Raw genomic sequence first — 19,070 nt, forward strand, 5'->3', positions numbered from 1 at the left:
GCCAAGCTGACAGTTAAAACTTACCACCGCAGTGGCAGATATCACACCAAACCAAAATCCCAGGAGAGATCACATTAAAGTAAAAAGCTTCTGCACTAACAGACCAATCAACGAAATGCAAAGGCAAATGCTAAACAGGAAAAAAGTTGTGAGCTGCCTACCTGTAACAGGGGTTAGTGACCAACACTTTAAAAGGACTCTCACAAGCAAATCTCTCTCTCTCTCTCTCTCTCTCTCTCTCTCTCTCTCTCTCTCTCTCTCTCACACACACACACACACACACACACACACACACACACACACACACCAAAGCCCCTGAACAAACATTTCTCCAAAGAAAACAAAAGTGAGCACTGAGAAACAGGAAGATGGAGGTCAAAAGATACAAATAGCAGAAATGCAGGATGAGTGTGACAGTACACAGGAGAGACCTGATACACCTGATACACACGAGAACCATGGTTTACATAAATGTTTTGTGTTTGGGATTTTTGTAGACTTTTGAGCAAGATGGAGTGAACTGGCAGAAATGTTCATTGGCTTCGCGCACACATGTAGTCACCTTACCAAATCCATATGTGTCTCACAATGTCGTTAGTATCCTCAAACATAACACTACCATTTCACACAATGTTTTAATTCATTTCCAATTCTGAGAAAAACCACTGGCCCATTTGTCTGTGTTCTTCCCCCAAACAGCAAACAAACATACAATTTTTCAAATCAAATTTAGCACCAGACTATACTTGGAAATTCAAGTCATAAAGTAAGATATGGAAGGAGTGGTGGGCTGGCTCAGAGGCAGAGCACTTGCTTAGCATATGCAAAGCACTGGGTTCGATCCCTAGCACCACAAAAACTAATATTATTACAAATAAAGCACCTGGGTGATACTGTCTAGAAACACAGACATGTGACCTTTACCTTATACAAAGAATCCTTGTTTGGCTTTAATTTGATACCATGGGCAAGCCTCAGCTGGTGCGTTGTCCGCATTCCTGACCAGGTGTCTTTCTCACCCACTGGCTTCAACAAAGATGTGACTGGATTATAGAAGGCCGGAATGGAGACAGGATACCAAGTTCGCATGAAAACAATATCTAGAAGAGGTTTCAAAAGACGTAAATCCATCTCAAGCAATACACACAGATGTGCACACCCCAAATCTGCCCAGCCCCTTTTCACACACATGTGCACACCCCACATCAGCCCAGGCCCTCTACACACACATGTGCACACCTGGCATCAGCCTAGTCCCCCCTACCTGGTTACACAGCACTGGAAGTAGAACCCAATCAATTAAACTACTGTTACCATCACAAAGATCTGGGTGTGAGCCCAACAGGTACAAACACAGTGTGAACCAGCTACTTAGAGGATACGCCAACTGGACAGAGCTGGAGCCGGCCGGCCTTCTGACCCACTCTACCCAACAGCAGCTAGACTCAATAATGAATGGTAACACAGTGTCCTGAACACACTGCCAAGGATTCTTACCACTCATTAGCAACTTGTCCTCAAAGCTAGCACGGAATGCTCCTTCTGGGGCCCGGAGTGCCTTCTTGATCTGCCCTCTTATCCCACTGACAGTTCGAATGACAGCACCTTCAAATTTGGCTACTTCCAAGGCAGAATTAAACATTCCCTGCAGGCAACAAAGTGAAAACACTCACATGCATACATTACCACTACAGCATTGGTTAAAAAACAAAAACCAATTCACTAAAAGTGAAACTACTAACATCAAAAAGTAAACTACTCAACTTTATTTTCACTGAAATAGCATTCAAAACCTTACTATGAGTCATCAGCATGCTCATTATTGGTCTCTCTACAAGAGCAAAGAGGCATTTGTAGGTGTGAACTAGCCTAGGCAGACAGCCGTGGCATCTTCTGTTTTTTTTTTTTGTATGCTGAGAATGAAACTCTCAGCTTTAGCACCCTATCACTGAGTTCTTTTTTTTTTTTTTTTTTTTAAATTATATATATAGTGCTCTGCCTGCAAGTACACCTGAAGGTCAGAAGAGAGCATCATATCACATTAGAGATGGTTGTGAGCCACCATGTGGTTGCTGGGAATTGAAGTCAGGACCTCTGGAAGTGTAGTCTTAACCTCTGAGCCATTTCTCCAGCCCTTACCTCTGTATCTTTAATGGAGACGCCTATCCCAAATAAACTTTCAATCTACCCTCTCTAAAGACTGAAGTTGAGTGTGTAGTCTGCTGAAATCTTGATGTTTGCTGCAAACTGATTTGTCTATTTTTTACTGAACAATTAGACAAATTTAGAATTTGTTCCTTACTAACATATTTTTAAAGTAATAAGAAAGACCAGTGGATGAGTCTGTGCAGGCTCTGGGACAGCCTCATGGAGAAGTCACAGCTGCACTTACTGAGATTCTCTGACTTTAAGTACAGGGCAAATCAATATAAAGAAAACAAAAAGATCAAGTGTCAAGATCTCAAATACTTTTCTAAAAACTTTAAACCCATACTTTAGAAGTAAAGTAAATCTGCTATCTAGCCCCGTTTGGTGACTCCTATGCACCCTTGGGAGACTGTGTCACAGGGCCTTATGCTGTGGATAGGGGGTCAATGACACGCAGATGAACGGGTCCTCAAGGACAGCCAGTACAAACAAAAATATTTCAAAACCTGAAAAGGAAATACTGCTACCTCTAAACATTTCAGGTAAATTAAGGGTCTTCTACGTTTTTAAAAACAATATATATATTAATAACATGAATATATGGATATACACACCTTAATAAATGAAGTATTCTTGAATATTTTAAAAGGAAAACCAGTTAGCTTTAATTTCTTCACAATTTTTATGGATTTATCCAGGTCAAGGACAACTCCAGTGGCAGCGATCCGAAATTCAGGCTAAAGGGAACCACCAAAATTTGAAAATAGAACAGGAGAAGAAAAATTATAATTCTCTGTAATGTTGTAATAATGGCAAAATTCTTTTTGCTTATAGCTAACTACAAAAGACAGAATTCATTTATTTTCCTACTCGGTACTTACTTGTACTTTTGAAGTACTTTTACTTAAGAAAGGGTTTAGTGTAGCCCAGACTCACCAGCTATGTGGCAGAGGACGCCCTAGGACTCTCACCTCCCTGCCTCCACCTGGCTGGCTGTCAACCAGGACTGTAAGTGTGCTAAGCCACTGCTGCTGACTTGAACACTCTCCTGAGAGTGATTTTGTGGTAACAGTTCCACAACAATGATCAGTTCAGAACAAAGGAAAAGGCAAATTCAGTCACAACATTTAAAAGGGAGAGTCTCATGTTAGGTAGAGCCAATAAATGAAGCTTGTTCTGCGCAGCCAAAGACAGCTGTGAGGATACTTAGTCCACACAGCACAACTAAGGGGCAGCACCGTATCTAGAGGGTTATGACGGATCAACAGAATGCAGCACAATGCTGACTATCCAGTAAACACTGCTTCAATTTGTTTGCTGAGACAGGGTTTCTCTGTGTATCCTTGGCTGTCCTAGACTCACTTTGTAGACCAGGCTGGCCTCAAACTCACAGCGATCTGCCTGCCTTGCCTCCCGAGTGCTGGGATTAAAGGTGTGCAGGGCAATGTACAACAGAAATCCTGAATTCAGATAGTGGAGGCAGGAAAATTGTAAAAGATTGTGAGTTCTCAGCCAGCCTGGGCTACACATCGAGAGCAAGATAGAGCGAAAGAGAGAGAGAGTGCGAGAGAGAGAGAGAGAGAGAGAGAGAGAGAGAGAGAGAGAGACAGAGAGCGAGAGAGACAGAGAGCGAGAGATGCAGGAAGACACAAAGCAAGGAGAAACTTACTAAGTACTACATGTTCAAAATAGTTGGTTTTCAACTTAGCTTCATGAACACAGCTCCTATTCCCTAGTGCATTTGCATAACTGGTGAAGCATGCATCTCTGATACTTACCATTACACCACTGACAGACTGTATCGCCAAAAATCCAGTTCCTTGTGGGGTGATAGGCCCTTAAAGAAAACAGGAAAGAAAAAATAGTAAATCATATATTTCACGCCAATTCCTTTTCTCAAAAAACCAAATCTTTTAAGATGAGGCTTCATGATAGAAAAAGAACAAAATCATAATGATATAGCTTAAGTAGTATAAACTGCTCTTATAAGTTAATTATTATGGCCATAGTTTACCCCAAAAAGTTGCTCCGCAATGCATGTGCTGTGGGGTGTATTTTAGAAGCCTTTGTCTCCCATTGTGGTCCTCAATATAATACAGTGGGATGGTCTGAAACCTCCTCCATCCTACAGAAAAAATAATTGGGTCTCGAGACTTGAGGATTTTCTTATACCAACGATGTTTCTTGAGGCGCATCTGGAGATATAAACATTCAGTAAGACAGTGTACACCATATGTCCTGTCTCCAAGCATGTGGCAAAGGGCACCTACCTGCACATATCCCACTGTGCCCTCACTATTGCCCAGACCACCCAGAATAATTGGGTAGTGTGGGTCAAAGTTCTGCACGAATTCACAGGGGATGTTTTCGATCTCAATTCGGACATACATTCCAGGCCGAAAACCCTCATACTGAACTCTGGTTTCATCTTCTTGATCTTCAAATTCAGCCTGGTTAAGCTACAGAAGAGACAAAGGGACAAAAACAGAAGCACAATAAACCCACAATGCCAGTATTCTTAATCAACATTAAAATTAATTTTTTAAAAATACAAACAACAATTTAGGTTTTACTGTTTGAAAAAAAAAAAAAAAAAAAGCTCTATCTACTTCACCCTATGCTTTAAGACATGTGCCAACTGTGTTTCTTGTTGCTCCAAGTCACAGCCACTAACTAACTCCAAAGAGATCCCTGAATGCTGCCCAGCAGTGGTACCCGGGCTATACCCTAACACTCCCGACTCTCCACCAATCACTTTACACATCTCTGCTTATCATCAGTCTTAGACTAGCCAGGACATCCTCCCTTATCCACACTCTTAGCTGTTGGCTGTTTCCGCCTCCAGTGGGCTGTGTTCTGGTGTTCATACCCACACATGCCTTTTATTATAGCTCTGCACTGTGGGCTAAGGACAAGTAACTATTTGGTAAAAAAAAATTTTTTTTGGACAGCAGATTTATGTAGTCCAAGCTAGCCTTGAGTGTCCAATTTTCCTGTCTCAGTTCCTGAGTGCATGAATTACAGTTGTACACCACCATGCTAGGCATAGATTAAGATTAAATAACATTTAACCTTACAGTCTTCAGCTGCGCTGTGCGTGCAAAGCGGCAGTGGTGCTGGGCAGCACAGGAGGCATGCTCAAATTTACCACACCTCTACTGAATGCCAAGTTCCTGCCTCCCAAAAGGTCTTTCTTCTGTTACTTTTCTCATCTTTTCAAAACCTTCTTGAGTCAGTCTCCTGACCATTAGCTGCTGCTCTGCAGCCGCTCTCACTGACTGCTGCATGAAAGCGTCTGTCGGTCACCGCAGACCTTTGCTGTGCCTTATCCAGTAGTCATGTCCTTCCCTAGGATCGCTACTAGATCTGAAGTAATATCCTCCTGGCTTCTAGCACACCTATCTCTGGCATTTCTGTCTCCTGGCCACTCCCAGGCTTACACCCCACCTCCACTCCCATCCACAGTCCTTTCTCCCTCTGTGCTAACCTCCCAAGCTACTGTATGGCTTGAAGGAGCCTGAGGCTCCTTAACACTCAGCATCATCACTAACCTAACCAGCTCAAACAAAGCCGTGCCAACCTACCCTACTGTAAGAACCCAGGCTTTCAGGAGCTGCCCGGGAGAGCCTTCACTCTCTACCCCTACACTGAGTTCACCAGAAAACCTGAGACATCTTTTGAAAAACTTACATCTAGACCTCACCTGAACTGCCATCTCCAGCCCAGCTGAGGGGTACACCATAACCCCTGCATCCTTTCAAAAAGGAGTGACCGTAAGTACTCCTTCTCCTGCAAACCTTCCATAGGCCTGTCACTTAGAAGAAAGAAAACACGAAGAGCTGCACAGAGGCCCACAAGATTTTAAATTATAAATGGCTTGAAATACAAACTACAAAGATTATCTCTGTATTTTTAGTCACTACTGTCAAAGTCAGTACAGACTGGCGGCCACTAAGTAATGTGTTGGGAAAGTCTTTTTTGTGCACTGTGTAAAGGCTATCTTTGCATTATTCTAATGTTGATTTCTGAACTGGCTGGATTTTGGTATTGTTATTTTTATGGCTCATCACCTGCTTCAGTATTTTGTAAACATATACCTTCCTCACTCTCTGACTGGCTTAATAAAGAGCTGATGGCCAATATCTAAGGAGTGAGAGGAAGGGCAGGACTTCCGGGCAGAGAGAACTGGTCTCTGTGGGAAAAATCAGGTGCAATAGAATCTCGCCATCATGACATGGACGTGAAAGGAAAAGGTGCCAGGACGGAGTGACAGGTAACGGGAAACATGGGGACGTAGGCCAGGAATAGTTGGAGTTAATCTGTATGAGCTAGCTGAATCTGTCCAGCTATACTGCCTAGGCTTTCATAAACATTAATTAATGTAATTAATGGAAGTCTCTGTGTCCTTCACAGCGCAACTATGCTAACAGCTAGCTTTCCAATCTAGTACGCGCTGAAGTGAGCAGAGCACTTCTCTGATTAGATGGAGGTCTAGACTGAGCAGAGTTTGCCAACCACATTTTCAAGTTCAAGTGAGTTCTCAGTGTTTCCACCGACAACGTGCAACTCACTCTCCATGAAATCTGTGTGCAGCTTTGTATCTGCTTCTGGGTGAAATCACTACCACAGACGGCCTGAGGCAGGAGTCCCCCACCCCCTCCTACACATATTCCTCTCCAATCTGCATCTGACGTCACGTGTAATCCCCTTCTGAACACCAACCAAGATGTGTCAAAAACTCTCCTAGAAAGAACTTTGCGCACATAAGCCACACAGGCCACCAATCAGCTCCTCCCTCAAAGCAGTAAGAAGTGATGAGAATTTGAACTTACGCTCCTACTGGATCAAATGGATGTGTTAGTGCCAAGAGATGCTGTTTGGCACCACTACACGTAGCCTTTCCTTTTAAGGGGCCTCCACGTCGGTGAGCCAGAGCCTTAACTATGCCAAAGCAAATTACTTCAGGGCAATTAGAAAGAGATTAAGTTACTGAGTTTATTAGCTATTTAGATAAGAGAGACAGTCTCCAGCCACAACTCAGGGGTGTGGACATCTTAAGAATGAGTCATATTTAGGTGTCTTTATAATGGCAGAGAACTTTCTGCATCTTTGTAAGTTACATTTTTTCCCAAAGAATATAATTTACCAAATAAAGTTTATTTAAGTGAAAATATATACTAGCTGGCTCACTTACTCAGCTTAAAGAACCTTCTTCTGTGGGCTTGGGAGATGGCACAGTAAGAGTGCTTGCTGTGCAGACACAAGGACCTCAGTTTGGACCCCAGAACAACACACAGAAGTCCAGCAGGGCCATGCATGCCTACAGTCTCAGCTCTGCACAGGGCAGACATGGGAGGGATGCTGGGCTTCAGGGCTGCCAGCAGAGCTTCAGCAGGGCTTAGGAAGAGCCTGTCTCAGAGGACCATGGCAGAGGTAATGTGATAGATGTCCTCTTCCAACTGTGCCCACAGATGCACTCATTCACGCACCTGTGCGCACACGCACACACACAAATTTTTCCTTAGTAAATGAAATTGTAAGATAGTTTTAATGTGATGCACTGTTTAGATTTAGAAATGAGTTCAGAGTGGAGTGCTAACACATTTACACTCAAGGCCACAAATATTATGGCCTGAAATAAGCATAGCTTGAGGTTGTTTGGTTTGTTAACATTCTTGAGGTACTGGCAGTTCTGATTGTATCAACTGCGTCACTGTTTCTTGACTCTCACTACAAAATGTACACTAGACCCCAGGATGACGTCCTGTTCTTCCCATATTCCTTTAACTTCCTGTCTTCCTGTCCTGTTTCAGTCATTACTGCTTCCTGAGCATGAGGAGCTCAGTAGGAAAGTGGTGCTGATACTTTCCCGGGGAGACAGAAAAGGCAAGTGAGGTCTGAAGAACCCTCTCACAGGAGCCAAGGAAAACAGGGTGAGCAGGCGGCGCTGCCTTGGCAGGCGGCCAAGCCCTGCTTCCTTACCTGCGCTTGTCTGTGCATTTCACCCTTCAGGTCATCAAAGTACGTGCTTTCCCCTTCGTCATGCGCAGCGTCAAACAGCTCCTTCAGCTTCCTCTTCTTATCCAGGTGCTTCTTCTTGGCGCTTTCCTCCTCACTTGGGCCAGTTTCTTCCTTAACTTCTTCTTCTGTATCTTCAACCTAAAATTTCCAGAATAAAAAGTATTGAGACGCTTATGGAAAACTTTCTTTAAACAAACAAAGCAGATTTTTATACAATGTTTGAGCTACACAATCCTTTGTTATGATCACCATAAACAAACAAACTTTGGTACTGCTCCAGGAGACAGCTGACAGCATTGTACCCACTGCCACTTCTTCATCTGGCTGTGCCAACATGCATGAAACAGCAGTGTCTCCAGCTAGATGCTCCAAGACACTGTTCAAAGCATTATCAGGAAGAAGGAATTTTTTTATGACACTTTAAAATTTTATCATTGGATGAAGGCAAAACAAAGACAAATAAAGGCATGAACTTGTAAGTGACCACAGCACGGAGGGAGAGGTGGTGGGTATCATCTGTAAGCTGTACAAAGGAACCGTCCATCTTTAGGAAGGTCTCTATCCATCTGACAGGAAAGTCAAGATCTACGTTTCCCAAAGCAGATCTCTCTCAGGACACACTGATTACATCAAGCTGGCAGGTGACATCACAGCCATACCTGAGTATCTGGGCCCGGTTTTCCCTTGTGCACGTCCCCTGTTTCTAGGTCTTCAAAGTCACCATAGAGCTCGTCTGAAAAAAAGCACTTACATGTTTGTTCTGGGACACCAGCACCGCCCAGCCCTAACCAACCAGGGCTCTGCTCTGAATTCCAAACTTCCTCTCTGCTGTTTTCATCACTATATGTGCCAAGAGTCTTAAACTTGCAGAGCTTTTAAAAAGTATTTCATTATTTGCTAAGAAAAGTAAATGGACCCAAGACTTGAAACCTCACTTAGCTAAGGGCCATCTTTGACATTTAAGTAATGAACACTGTGTGAGACACAATGCAGCCTTAGAGGTCCAACTGCAACCCACCACTTCAGAGAGTAAGTGAAGAGACACAGCCTGACAGCAGCCCACTTCAAGTGTCTGAAAGAAGGCAACACAACACACCAGGTACTGGGCCTTGGGGGATGCTAAGAGTATGTAAGCATAGGACCTAGAACAAAATTGGGGCTCAAAAAAAAATGCTGAGCTCATAGGAAGAGCTCAATAATTCATCTACTTGTTCATTTTTAGAGCTCTGGGTTCAATTACAGGCTGTCCTCTTAAAATAGACCAGTTAAAAATGCCTTTGAAAGGGTGACATTTACTCACATAACAGATAAGCTTCTACTTGTAATAAAAGCTATAAAAATATAAGCATAAAACTAGAACTGTGTTGAAAATTTATACACAAAAACAAATAAATATAATATAACAGGGCTAATGACATGGCTCGGTAAGTAGAGGAGCTTGCTGGCAAGTCTGAGGACCTGAGCTCAATTCCCAGAACACACCAACTCCTGCAGGCGGAGTCTGCTCTCCACCCACAGGCTGGCCACGCAGGAGCTTCACTGTGTTAGCAGGGAGCGTGAGGAGGAACACCATCAGCCACCCTCTCATAATAGCATTCTATAACACTAGTTCCAGTGCAGTTCTGAACCCTCTTCTGGCCCTCAGGGGCACCTAGTGCCCACACAGTGTATATACAGACATGCAGACAAGACATTTACACGTGTAAAATAAAAAGGTTTGCAAAAAAATTAAACAAAACCTAAATCTCAGCCAAAAGTTTATGTAACAGTACTCAATGCTAAATGAAAGCAGTAAGATAGATACTAAGTCACCCTATTGACGGGCAGAGTGATTGTGAACCACACAAGACAATTCAAGAGCTATCTGAAAATACTGCGTGTCCCCCCGCCGCCCCCCCCCCCGTGTGTGTGTGTGTGTGTGTGTGTGTATGTGCGCGCGCGCGCGCGCGCGCGTGTGTGCGCGCTTATTGCTGGAAAGAAACCTGGCATATGTTACTCTATTAGTAAGATGCATTCTAGGTCTTTTCCATTATGAAGCAGGGTCTACCGAGTTGCCCAGGATAGCCTTGAATTATCTATATAAGAGTACTCTGTAACATGGACAAAGTACAAAGCTACTTAAGAGGTATAGTATCTAGAAAATAAAAGCAAAATAATTCAAGCAAACTAATGACACATTTTAAAAGTGTAATTACACATATCCTGGCTAGTTTTATGTCAGCTTGCCATTTTTTTAAAAAAGGGAAGAAACCTCAATTGAGAAAATGCCCCCACTGGATTGGCCCATGGAGCATTTCCTGGACTAATGACTGTTGCGGGACAATGCAACTCACTGTGGGTGGCACCTCTAGGCAAGCGATCCTGGGTGCTCCAATGAGGAAGATGCCCAGGCTGGTAAGCAGCACTCCTCCATGGCCTCTGTGCTAGCTCCTGTGCCCGGCTTCCTGACCTGAGTTCCTCCTTGGCTTCCCTGGATGATGAGCCACAAGCTGAAAGACCCCTTTCCTCCTCAAGCTGTGTTTGGTCAAAGTGTGTTATCACAGCAGGGGACCCGCAGTTAACAAGTAAACTTCAATTGCACAGTTGTAGATGAGCAGGAGGAGAACTGTTACAGTGTGAAGAGGCTGCTTATGTGCAGTGGGACTTAGTGTCATGTGCACCTTTTCGCTCTCCTGCATAAGGAATTACCTTTTACTTCAGATTCCCCATGACCATTACCTTCCCTAAACCAAAATGTAGAGGACAACCCCCTCCCACAAACACAATTTCTATTTATAACAAAATCTATAGGTTTTTAAATTTCCTTTAAAGTCCTGATATAGCAAATAGGCAAATAGCCAAGCGGAGAAAAGAGGGTATTATCTGTCAATTCCCCGAGCATTCACAACTGACCGATTTTCAACCTGACTGTGAGATAGTAAAGAAACTGCGAAGGGTAGGAGAACGGCTGTTGGCACAGTGCTTGTTCTCCCCCTAGAATCCACGTAAACAAAAGGCTTGCGGCCCCAGTGAGGGAGGGGTTCCCCGGGCAGTGCTGGGCAGCCAGACGATCATACTCAGTGAGTTCAGGCCTAAAAAAGGATGAATGAATGAATGAATGAATGAATGGTAGGCAGTGCCTGAGGAACACCAGGAGAGAAATGGTACCTAATGCTGTCTGGCCTTGCTTCCAGAGGCATGTGCACACTCAAACACACAAAGAAAATATGCAGCCCTACTCACCATCTTCTGCTAGGATCTTGGCTGCATCCTTATCGTCTTCCCACTTTCCAGTCACAAAGCAGTCTCTGATACTGTTCATAACCTTACACAGAGAAACTGACACTTAGTTCACTTACACAAAACAACTGTTTTTGAGAAACAACAACAGACAACAATTTGCCTCTAAATACTTCTCAGGATGCCTCAAGCTGGGCCTGGTGGCACACACCTATGACCCCAGCATCCAGGCTTCTGAGGCAGGAGAACTCAAGCTCAGTCTAGACGACACAGTGAGTTCTAGACCAGCTTAGGCCACACAAAGACTATCTCAAAAAAGTAATAAGAAAGTAAATACACAGTTTTGTGCATACATTCATTCCACATAAGTGTGTGAGATAATTTCTACAGAATAGTAGAAAAATATCTACAAATCACATATAGAAGGGACATGTACTCAGCATATATAAACAGATAAAGGACAAGTTCTAAGAATACATAAACAAGTCTTACAACTATATGTCCAAATGTTTTAAAATGGTGAACAGTATGATGACGTATATAGATAAAAAGACGGCAATCGCCTAAAACGATGCTTGACAACATTAGCTGTTTGGGAAATGCAAATCAATATCATGATATGACACATTTCACACCTCCTAGTATGGCTAAAAGATCGATAAAATAACTCTTGGTGAAAATGTAAATAAACTAAAGCCCATAGATACTTCTGGTGGGAATGAAGAATTGCACAGACTTTTTTTTTTAAAGAATGGAGACTGTATGAAGAAACTTGTCCTCCCTAATCTTATAACAACAACTAACATACTGTTCTGATACAGTTTTGTATGTAACACTGAGATGGAGATAAGCAATTACATTATTTTTCTAATTTTATTCCTTCATACTCAATCAGCAGCTAATTCCCTAGGAGGAATGTATTTAAAGATGTGACTAGATAAATAAAGAACACGAAATTGAGGTGAGGCAGTGCAGGGTGGTAAGATCAAAACGCATGGCACATGTGTAGGAACCTAGTCAAGAATAAACAGTATATTAGGTTCCCTAGCCACTTCTCTTGGGGAAATTATTTATGCCCTTCCCTCCCTTCTGCCAAACAGCAGCCATGTGCACAAAAGCAGCCTAGTTACAGACCTGAGCCCTCTTCACTGGGGCCCCACCTCTGCCTGACAAGCCGATTCCTCCCTTTGCCATCTGCGCAGACTAGTTCTGTGCCAACCTGACAAAGTCATTGGGAAGAGGGAGCCTCAGCTGAGACAATGCCCCTATTGGATTAGCCTACGGGCAAGCCAGTGATGCTCGTTCTGGATTGATAATTGATAGGGGAGGGAGGACCCATCTCACTGTGTCAGTGCCACCTCGGGCTGGTGGTCTGGGCACTATAAGAAAGAAGGCTGGGCAGCCTTGAGGAGCAAGCACTAGGCAGCAGTCCATCACACACACAGCCATTATTTTAAATAACCTAATTCAGGTCATCCATCTGCACTGGCACAATCTAAGGAAGGCCAGATTATCACTTCCAGACATACAACTAAAGAAAGAAGCCTAAATGCCCAGATAAAACTAAAACAAAAAACAACATGAATGGCCACAACAGCATGTTTCCCATCAAACCCAGTAGTCCCACAAAAGTGTCCTCTAATGAGAACTACCAAGATGAGCCCCAGGACACAGAATTTTAAAGCATATCATAAACTTTAACAAAGAACTCAAAGAATTTTAAGAAAGCATGAACAAACCTTTAAACCCCACAAGGTAACAACAATACGCACCTGAGAGATGTCCAAGAAAGTACAAATATACGGATGAATGAAACAATGAAGATAAATCACAACTGGAAAGCTGAACTCAAGAAAGAAAAACCCGGAAGTGAATGAGAATACAAGCTGAAATGAAGATGGAATTTTAAAAACCTCAATATCCTGATTAGAAACTGAAGGGAAATCCTGCCAAGTGGAATGGATCAAGCAGAAGACAGGATGTCAGGACTCGAGGATAAAGCAGAGGATTTGGATGAAGGAGGCAAAGAATATGAAATAATGTTAATGCACAAGAAGGGAACATTCAGGAGATGTGAGACACTATCAAAAGAACAGATCTTCTAATTTCAGGTGAAAATGAAGGAAAAGAACCCCTGATCATCGACAGAGACCAGATCTTCAGCAAGATCATAGAAGGAATATTCCCCCAAATTAAGGAAAGACACACGCACACAGACACAGAAAGCACAGGGGAACGGTAAACAAGGCCAGAAAAGAGACACCCACAGCACATCATAGTCAAAATAGTAAGGCTACAGAACAAGTCAAAAACACTGGAAGCTGCAAGAGAAAAAAATACAAGTGTCAATAAAGGAAAACCAATCAGGGTAACAACAGAAACCCTGATCCTGGAGCAAGGCACCCCTAAAGACCACAACCACCAAGACGGCTGTAACCAGCACACTGGCTGCCACAGTTGAGAAGAAAGAAAAAAACATTCCACTATTCAAACAGCCTAAAACATTTCATTTCCAACAACAACAAAAATGCTGAGCAGATACCGGAAGCAATACTCCAAACTGAAGAGAGGACTAAACATAGCCAAGAGACTCTAGGAAGAAAATAAACCTAAAATTTAATGAAATACTAAGTACAACTAAGAATACACTTAGCAACAAACTGACTGCAAGCTACACACATCTTTTCAATAATAACTCTATTCATAGCCTGAACTCTCCAACCAAAAGACTCAGGCTAGCTGAACAGATTAATAAACAAAATTCCATAACTTAGGAAACGTGTCTTATCTCTAAAGATAGACACCGCCTTGAAGTAAAAAGATGGAAAAAACACTCTAAGAAAACAGGATCAAGAAGCAAATAGGCGTTGCCACGCTAATATCTGATAAAACCAATTTGAACTAAAACTAACCAGAAGAGACAAAGAAGGGCACTTCATTCTAATCAAGGGGTCATTTAATCAGGGAAATACCACATGCCCCAAGCTCTGCTGTACCCCATTGGCTCAGCAGCAGTGGCTAAGAGCACTGGTTGGTCTTCCAGAGGACCTGGGTTCAAGTCCCAACACACATACTGAGCCTCACAGTTGTCTGTAACTCCAGCTCTCTCACCTCCATGGGCACCGGGCACACACACATAGTGCAGACAAAATATCCATACACATAAAATATGTATTTTTTAATTCTTAAAAGAAGAACACACTGATGACACAGACGAACACAAACCAGCAATTGTAGGCAATTCAATACCCCACTTTCCCTAATAGACAAAAAAGAAAAAGAAAAAAAAAGTAAGAAAGAAAAAAGGGAAACCCCAGAATTAAACAACATCACACCGATCTAACAGATATCTACCAAGAACATTCCACCCAAATGCCAAATATACGTTCTACTTGGCAGCACATGGAAACTTTTGCAAGACAGACCACACGCTGGGTCACAAAACAAACCTTAACAGACATTAAAAACTGAAATAGTTCCATATATCCTAGCCAATAGCATGTAATAAAACTTAAATCAATAGCAAGGAAGACTCCAAGAAATAATATATACTCTTAAATTCATGGAAATTAAACAACTCATTACTGCATGATGAAGAGGTCAAAGAAGAAATCAAGAAAGATATTCAAATGCTCACAGAATGAGAGAACACCACAACAAAGCCTCTGGGACACAGAAAGCGGCTCTAAGCGGGAAGTTCAGAGCTAAGTGCCACTAGGTCAGAAAGAACACAAATAAATGACAATGATGCAACTCAAGAATTTGGAAAAACAAAACAAAACCAAACCCAAACCTAGCAGATGGCAGGCAAGAAATATTAAACATCAAAGCAGCAATTAATGAAATAGAAACAAAGAAAACAATACAAAGCATCAAAGACTCTGAGGCTGGTTCTCAGAGAAGATAAGCAAGGTCAGCAGATCCTGGGCCCGGCTAACTAAAGGAATGAATTAGGAGAGCCAAATCAATAAAATTAGAGATAAGCATTAAAACACTTCAACAATCAACAAAGAAATTCAGAATAGCTGAAGGCAATGCTTTAAAACACCTGTACTCCAGGGCTAACGAGATGGCTCAGTGGTAAAGAACACTGTCTGATCTTCCACAGGTCCTGAATTCAATTCCTGGCAACCACAAGGTGGCTCACAACCATCTATAATGAGATCGGATGCCCTCATCTGGCATGCCAGTGTACATGCAGATAGAGCACTTATAGAATAAATAAATAAAAATTTTAAAAAACCAAAACCAACCAACCAAACAAACAAACAAAACCCTGTACTCCAGCTGAGCAGTGGTGGTACACACCTTAAATCCCAACATACATTTGAGAGTTTGAGGTGAGCTTGGTTTACAAATCGAGGCCAGGCCAGCCAGGACTACAGTGAGAAACCCTGTGTCAGGGAGGAAAAAAAAAACTAAAACCCAAAAAACCTGTACCCCATTGGGTACATTGTTGGAAAAAGTTTGAAGGAAATGAATGACTTTCTTGACTCATCCAAAGGACCAAAGTTAACTAATAGGAAGCAAACAACCTAAACAGGCTCACAACAAATAAGGAGAATGATAAGGAAAAGCCTTCCAATTGAGTAAGCTAGGCATGGTGCATTAATCCCAGCACTCAGAGGCAGAGGCAGGCGGGGCATTGTGAGTTCGAGGCCAGCCTGGTCTACAAAGAGAGTCCAGGACAGCCAAGGCTACACAGAGAAACCCTGTCTTAAAAAAACAAAACAAAACAAAAAGTCCAAGCCCAGATGGATTCACAACAGACTTCTACTAGAATTTCAAAGAAAAACTATAACCAATCCTTACTTACCCATCTTAAATTCTTCAAAAACAGAAACAGAAGGGTCACCCCCAAACTCACTCCAGGGACTCGGGGTTACTCTAACATCAAAGCAAGACAAAGACACAGCACAACTACAGACCGTACCTCTGATGAACAGAGATGCAAAACTGCTCAATAAAATACTGGCAAACCAAATGAAGCATGTGTCAAGTCATCCACCATAATCAAGTTGGCTTTATCACAGACATGCAGATATGGCTCAACATACATTAAGTCAGTAAATAACATCACACAAATAGGCTTAAAGACAAAACAACAACAACAAGATCCTCCCAATAGATGCAGAAAAGGCCTATGACAAAACCCAACATGCTTCCATGACAGCAGGACTGGAGACAGCAGGACTGGAGGGAGCACATGTAAACATCGTAAAGGCTGTATAAGACAGACCCACAGCCAACACTACCCTAAAGGAAAAACACCTGCAGCAATTCCATTAAAGTCAGGACTGAGGTGCCTGAAGCACTAGTGGAGCAGTTAGGGCAAGAGGAGGAAATTAAAGGATACAAATAGGAAAAGAAGTCAAACAATCCTTATTTACAAATGATGTATTGTACAGGAGATCCCAGAAAATCCACAAAAAAACTTCTAGAAGCAATCAACAATTTCAGCAAAATGTGAGAGTTAAATAGAAAGAAAGAAAGAAAGAAAAAAGAAATCAGTAGTCTTTCTATATGCCAACAGCAAATGCACTGACAAGGACACGTCACATTCCCAATAACCACACCATCAAAGACAATAAAGTATCTTGGGATAAACCTAACCAAGGAGGCAAAGACCTCTACAATGAAAACCTTATATCTCTGAAGAAACTGAGGCTAAGTCAAGAGCAGTGGCGCACGCCTATAATCCCAGCACTTTGGGAGGCAGAGGCAGGCAGATCTTTCCAAGTTCAAGGCCAGCCTGGTCTACAAACCAAGTCCAGGACAGGCAAGGTTACACAGAGAAACCCTGTCTTGAAACACATCCACCCACCCACACCAATGGGGGGGGGGGGAGACTTGAGACTAGAAAGTAAAAAGACATAACCTGTTCATGAATTGGCAGAATTAATACAATGAAAATGACCATCCTACCAAAAGTTATTTACAGATTCATGCTTTCACACCAGTAGCTGAACATCTCATTTCTTTTCCACCCCAATACAAGTTCAGAATCCAAGTAAATTCAGAACACTGCTTATGTGCAGGAAACACTGATATGGGGAAATGATTTGCTATAGAAACAAGAACCAGTGACAAATATGCGATACTGAAATCAGAAAATGTTCTTCTAAAATAATTCTTTCCTGCTTTCATTGCATTTGAATGTGTGAGGGAGGTGAGGGAGCTGGGGAGAGAGTCTAGATAAGCACTTGCCACAGATACACTTCCAAGGTAAGCAGCTCTAGCATTACCTCCTCTAAATCCCAATCGTGAGGCGCCTCCACAAGGAATCTGGAGCAGTCCAGAGAGTCCACCTTGTGCTTACATGCTCCATCCGGCTGGCTCACACGAAACAGCCCTCCAAGCTCTTCCAGGGCGTCTCCTCCTTCCTCTTCATTATCTTCTGTCACTAAGAGAAAGATGAGAAGAGAAACTTCAATACTAGAGCACTTGTTGCCCTGAACTAGTTTAACACACAGCTCAGAATTCCAGGAACGGCGGGTCTCTGCTCACTACAGGCATGCTGTACCCCTGGGCCACTCATCTACCAAGAGCCCAAAGCCCACAGTGCTACCACTGAAAGTGTCTGGAAGACATCCTCGTGCACAGCGGCTGCACAGACCAGAGGAGTGAAAGCACGGAGCTGGGGAAGGGAAGGTATTTAAAGGAAAAGATATTACAACAGGTCTTCTATGCAAATGTCCCTTAAAACTCACCATCACTAAATGTCTGAAGGCAAAATCTAAATGAAAATCAGTACAGATCACTCTCCAATTATCTTATCAAGGGGCAACTTATTTCTGCATTTCTTTCCAAAAAGAACTTATAAACAAGCTTAATAAATTATAAAAATTAGTGAACATGGCAAAGAGAACATGGGGCTCTCATTCTCACAGGGGCGTGGGAGGACCTTTCATAGACAGAAATGTTCCTAACATTAAATTTAACACACACACAAATAAAAAATTTCATAAAGGACCTTATAAAATGACATAATGAACAGTATTCTCGTGGAAAGTTTCAAAGCAACTGAGCAATATATGTTACAAGATCAAGTTCTGGTCCCTGTGGCATGACTGTAAACACCTGCCAAGGCCAGCAAAGGGCTCAGCGGGTCAGGGTATGTAGCATGCAAGCCTGCTGACCTGAGCTGGATCCTGGAAACCCATAACGAGGTGGAGAGAGAAAACCAACTCCACACATACCCTTGGCACCAGTGCTCTCCCACATCAGAAATGCGCACGCGCACACAGACACACACAGACAGACACACACACACACACACACACACACACACACACACACAGGGTAAGTAAATAGAACTTTTAAATTTTGTTTTTAAAAGTGTCTGGTAAATACATAAAAAGCTCATAGCTAGGAATAATGAAAGTCAAAAGTATAATCCCATCTTCATGTCAACAACCTCATCTCCTTTTCATAAAATAATTTAAGAACCTAAAACATTATGAGCTCTGAACCAGAGTTCTTTACCTGTGCCATAAATCAGCTTTCGAAGATTTGGAGTTGCTTGTTGCTGCCTCAGAAAGGCCTCCGCTGCTTTCCTGGAAAGGTCTTCCTTCCACTTGAGGGCACCTGAAAGACCGACACTGGTTACAGCTGCTCTCTGGTCTCTGCCTCCAACTCCAAAGTTCACTCATTTGAAAACATATTCATGACACATTTAAGAA

The 19,070-nt window shown here is 42.5% G+C and overlaps 1 protein-coding gene across 1 annotated transcript in view; it reads right to left on the bottom strand.

The window, feature by feature from the left end:
• Bms1 (BMS1 ribosome biogenesis factor) overlaps window positions 1-19,070 on the bottom strand; it is a 38,645-nt gene that overhangs the window by 3,846 nt on the left and 15,729 nt on the right. The window contains exons 10-20 of the mRNA XM_051155176.1: window positions 18,874-18,975; window positions 17,634-17,791; window positions 11,392-11,473; window positions 8,829-8,902; window positions 8,131-8,307; window positions 4,419-4,607; window positions 4,163-4,343; window positions 3,927-3,985; window positions 2,763-2,885; window positions 1,498-1,645; window positions 925-1,100 (exon numbers count right to left, since the gene is read on the bottom strand). Coding sequence (XP_051011133.1) covers window positions 925-1,100; window positions 1,498-1,645; window positions 2,763-2,885; window positions 3,927-3,985; window positions 4,163-4,343; window positions 4,419-4,607; window positions 8,131-8,307; window positions 8,829-8,902; window positions 11,392-11,473; window positions 17,634-17,791; window positions 18,874-18,975 — 1,469 coding nt within the window. The remainder of the gene's footprint in view (window positions 1-924; window positions 1,101-1,497; window positions 1,646-2,762; window positions 2,886-3,926; window positions 3,986-4,162; window positions 4,344-4,418; window positions 4,608-8,130; window positions 8,308-8,828; window positions 8,903-11,391; window positions 11,474-17,633; window positions 17,792-18,873; window positions 18,976-19,070) is intronic.

The sequence above is a fragment of the Acomys russatus genome, chromosome 13 (assembly GCF_903995435.1).
Source record: "Acomys russatus chromosome 13, mAcoRus1.1, whole genome shotgun sequence".
NCBI classification, from domain to species: domain Eukaryota; kingdom Metazoa; phylum Chordata; class Mammalia; order Rodentia; family Muridae; genus Acomys; species Acomys russatus.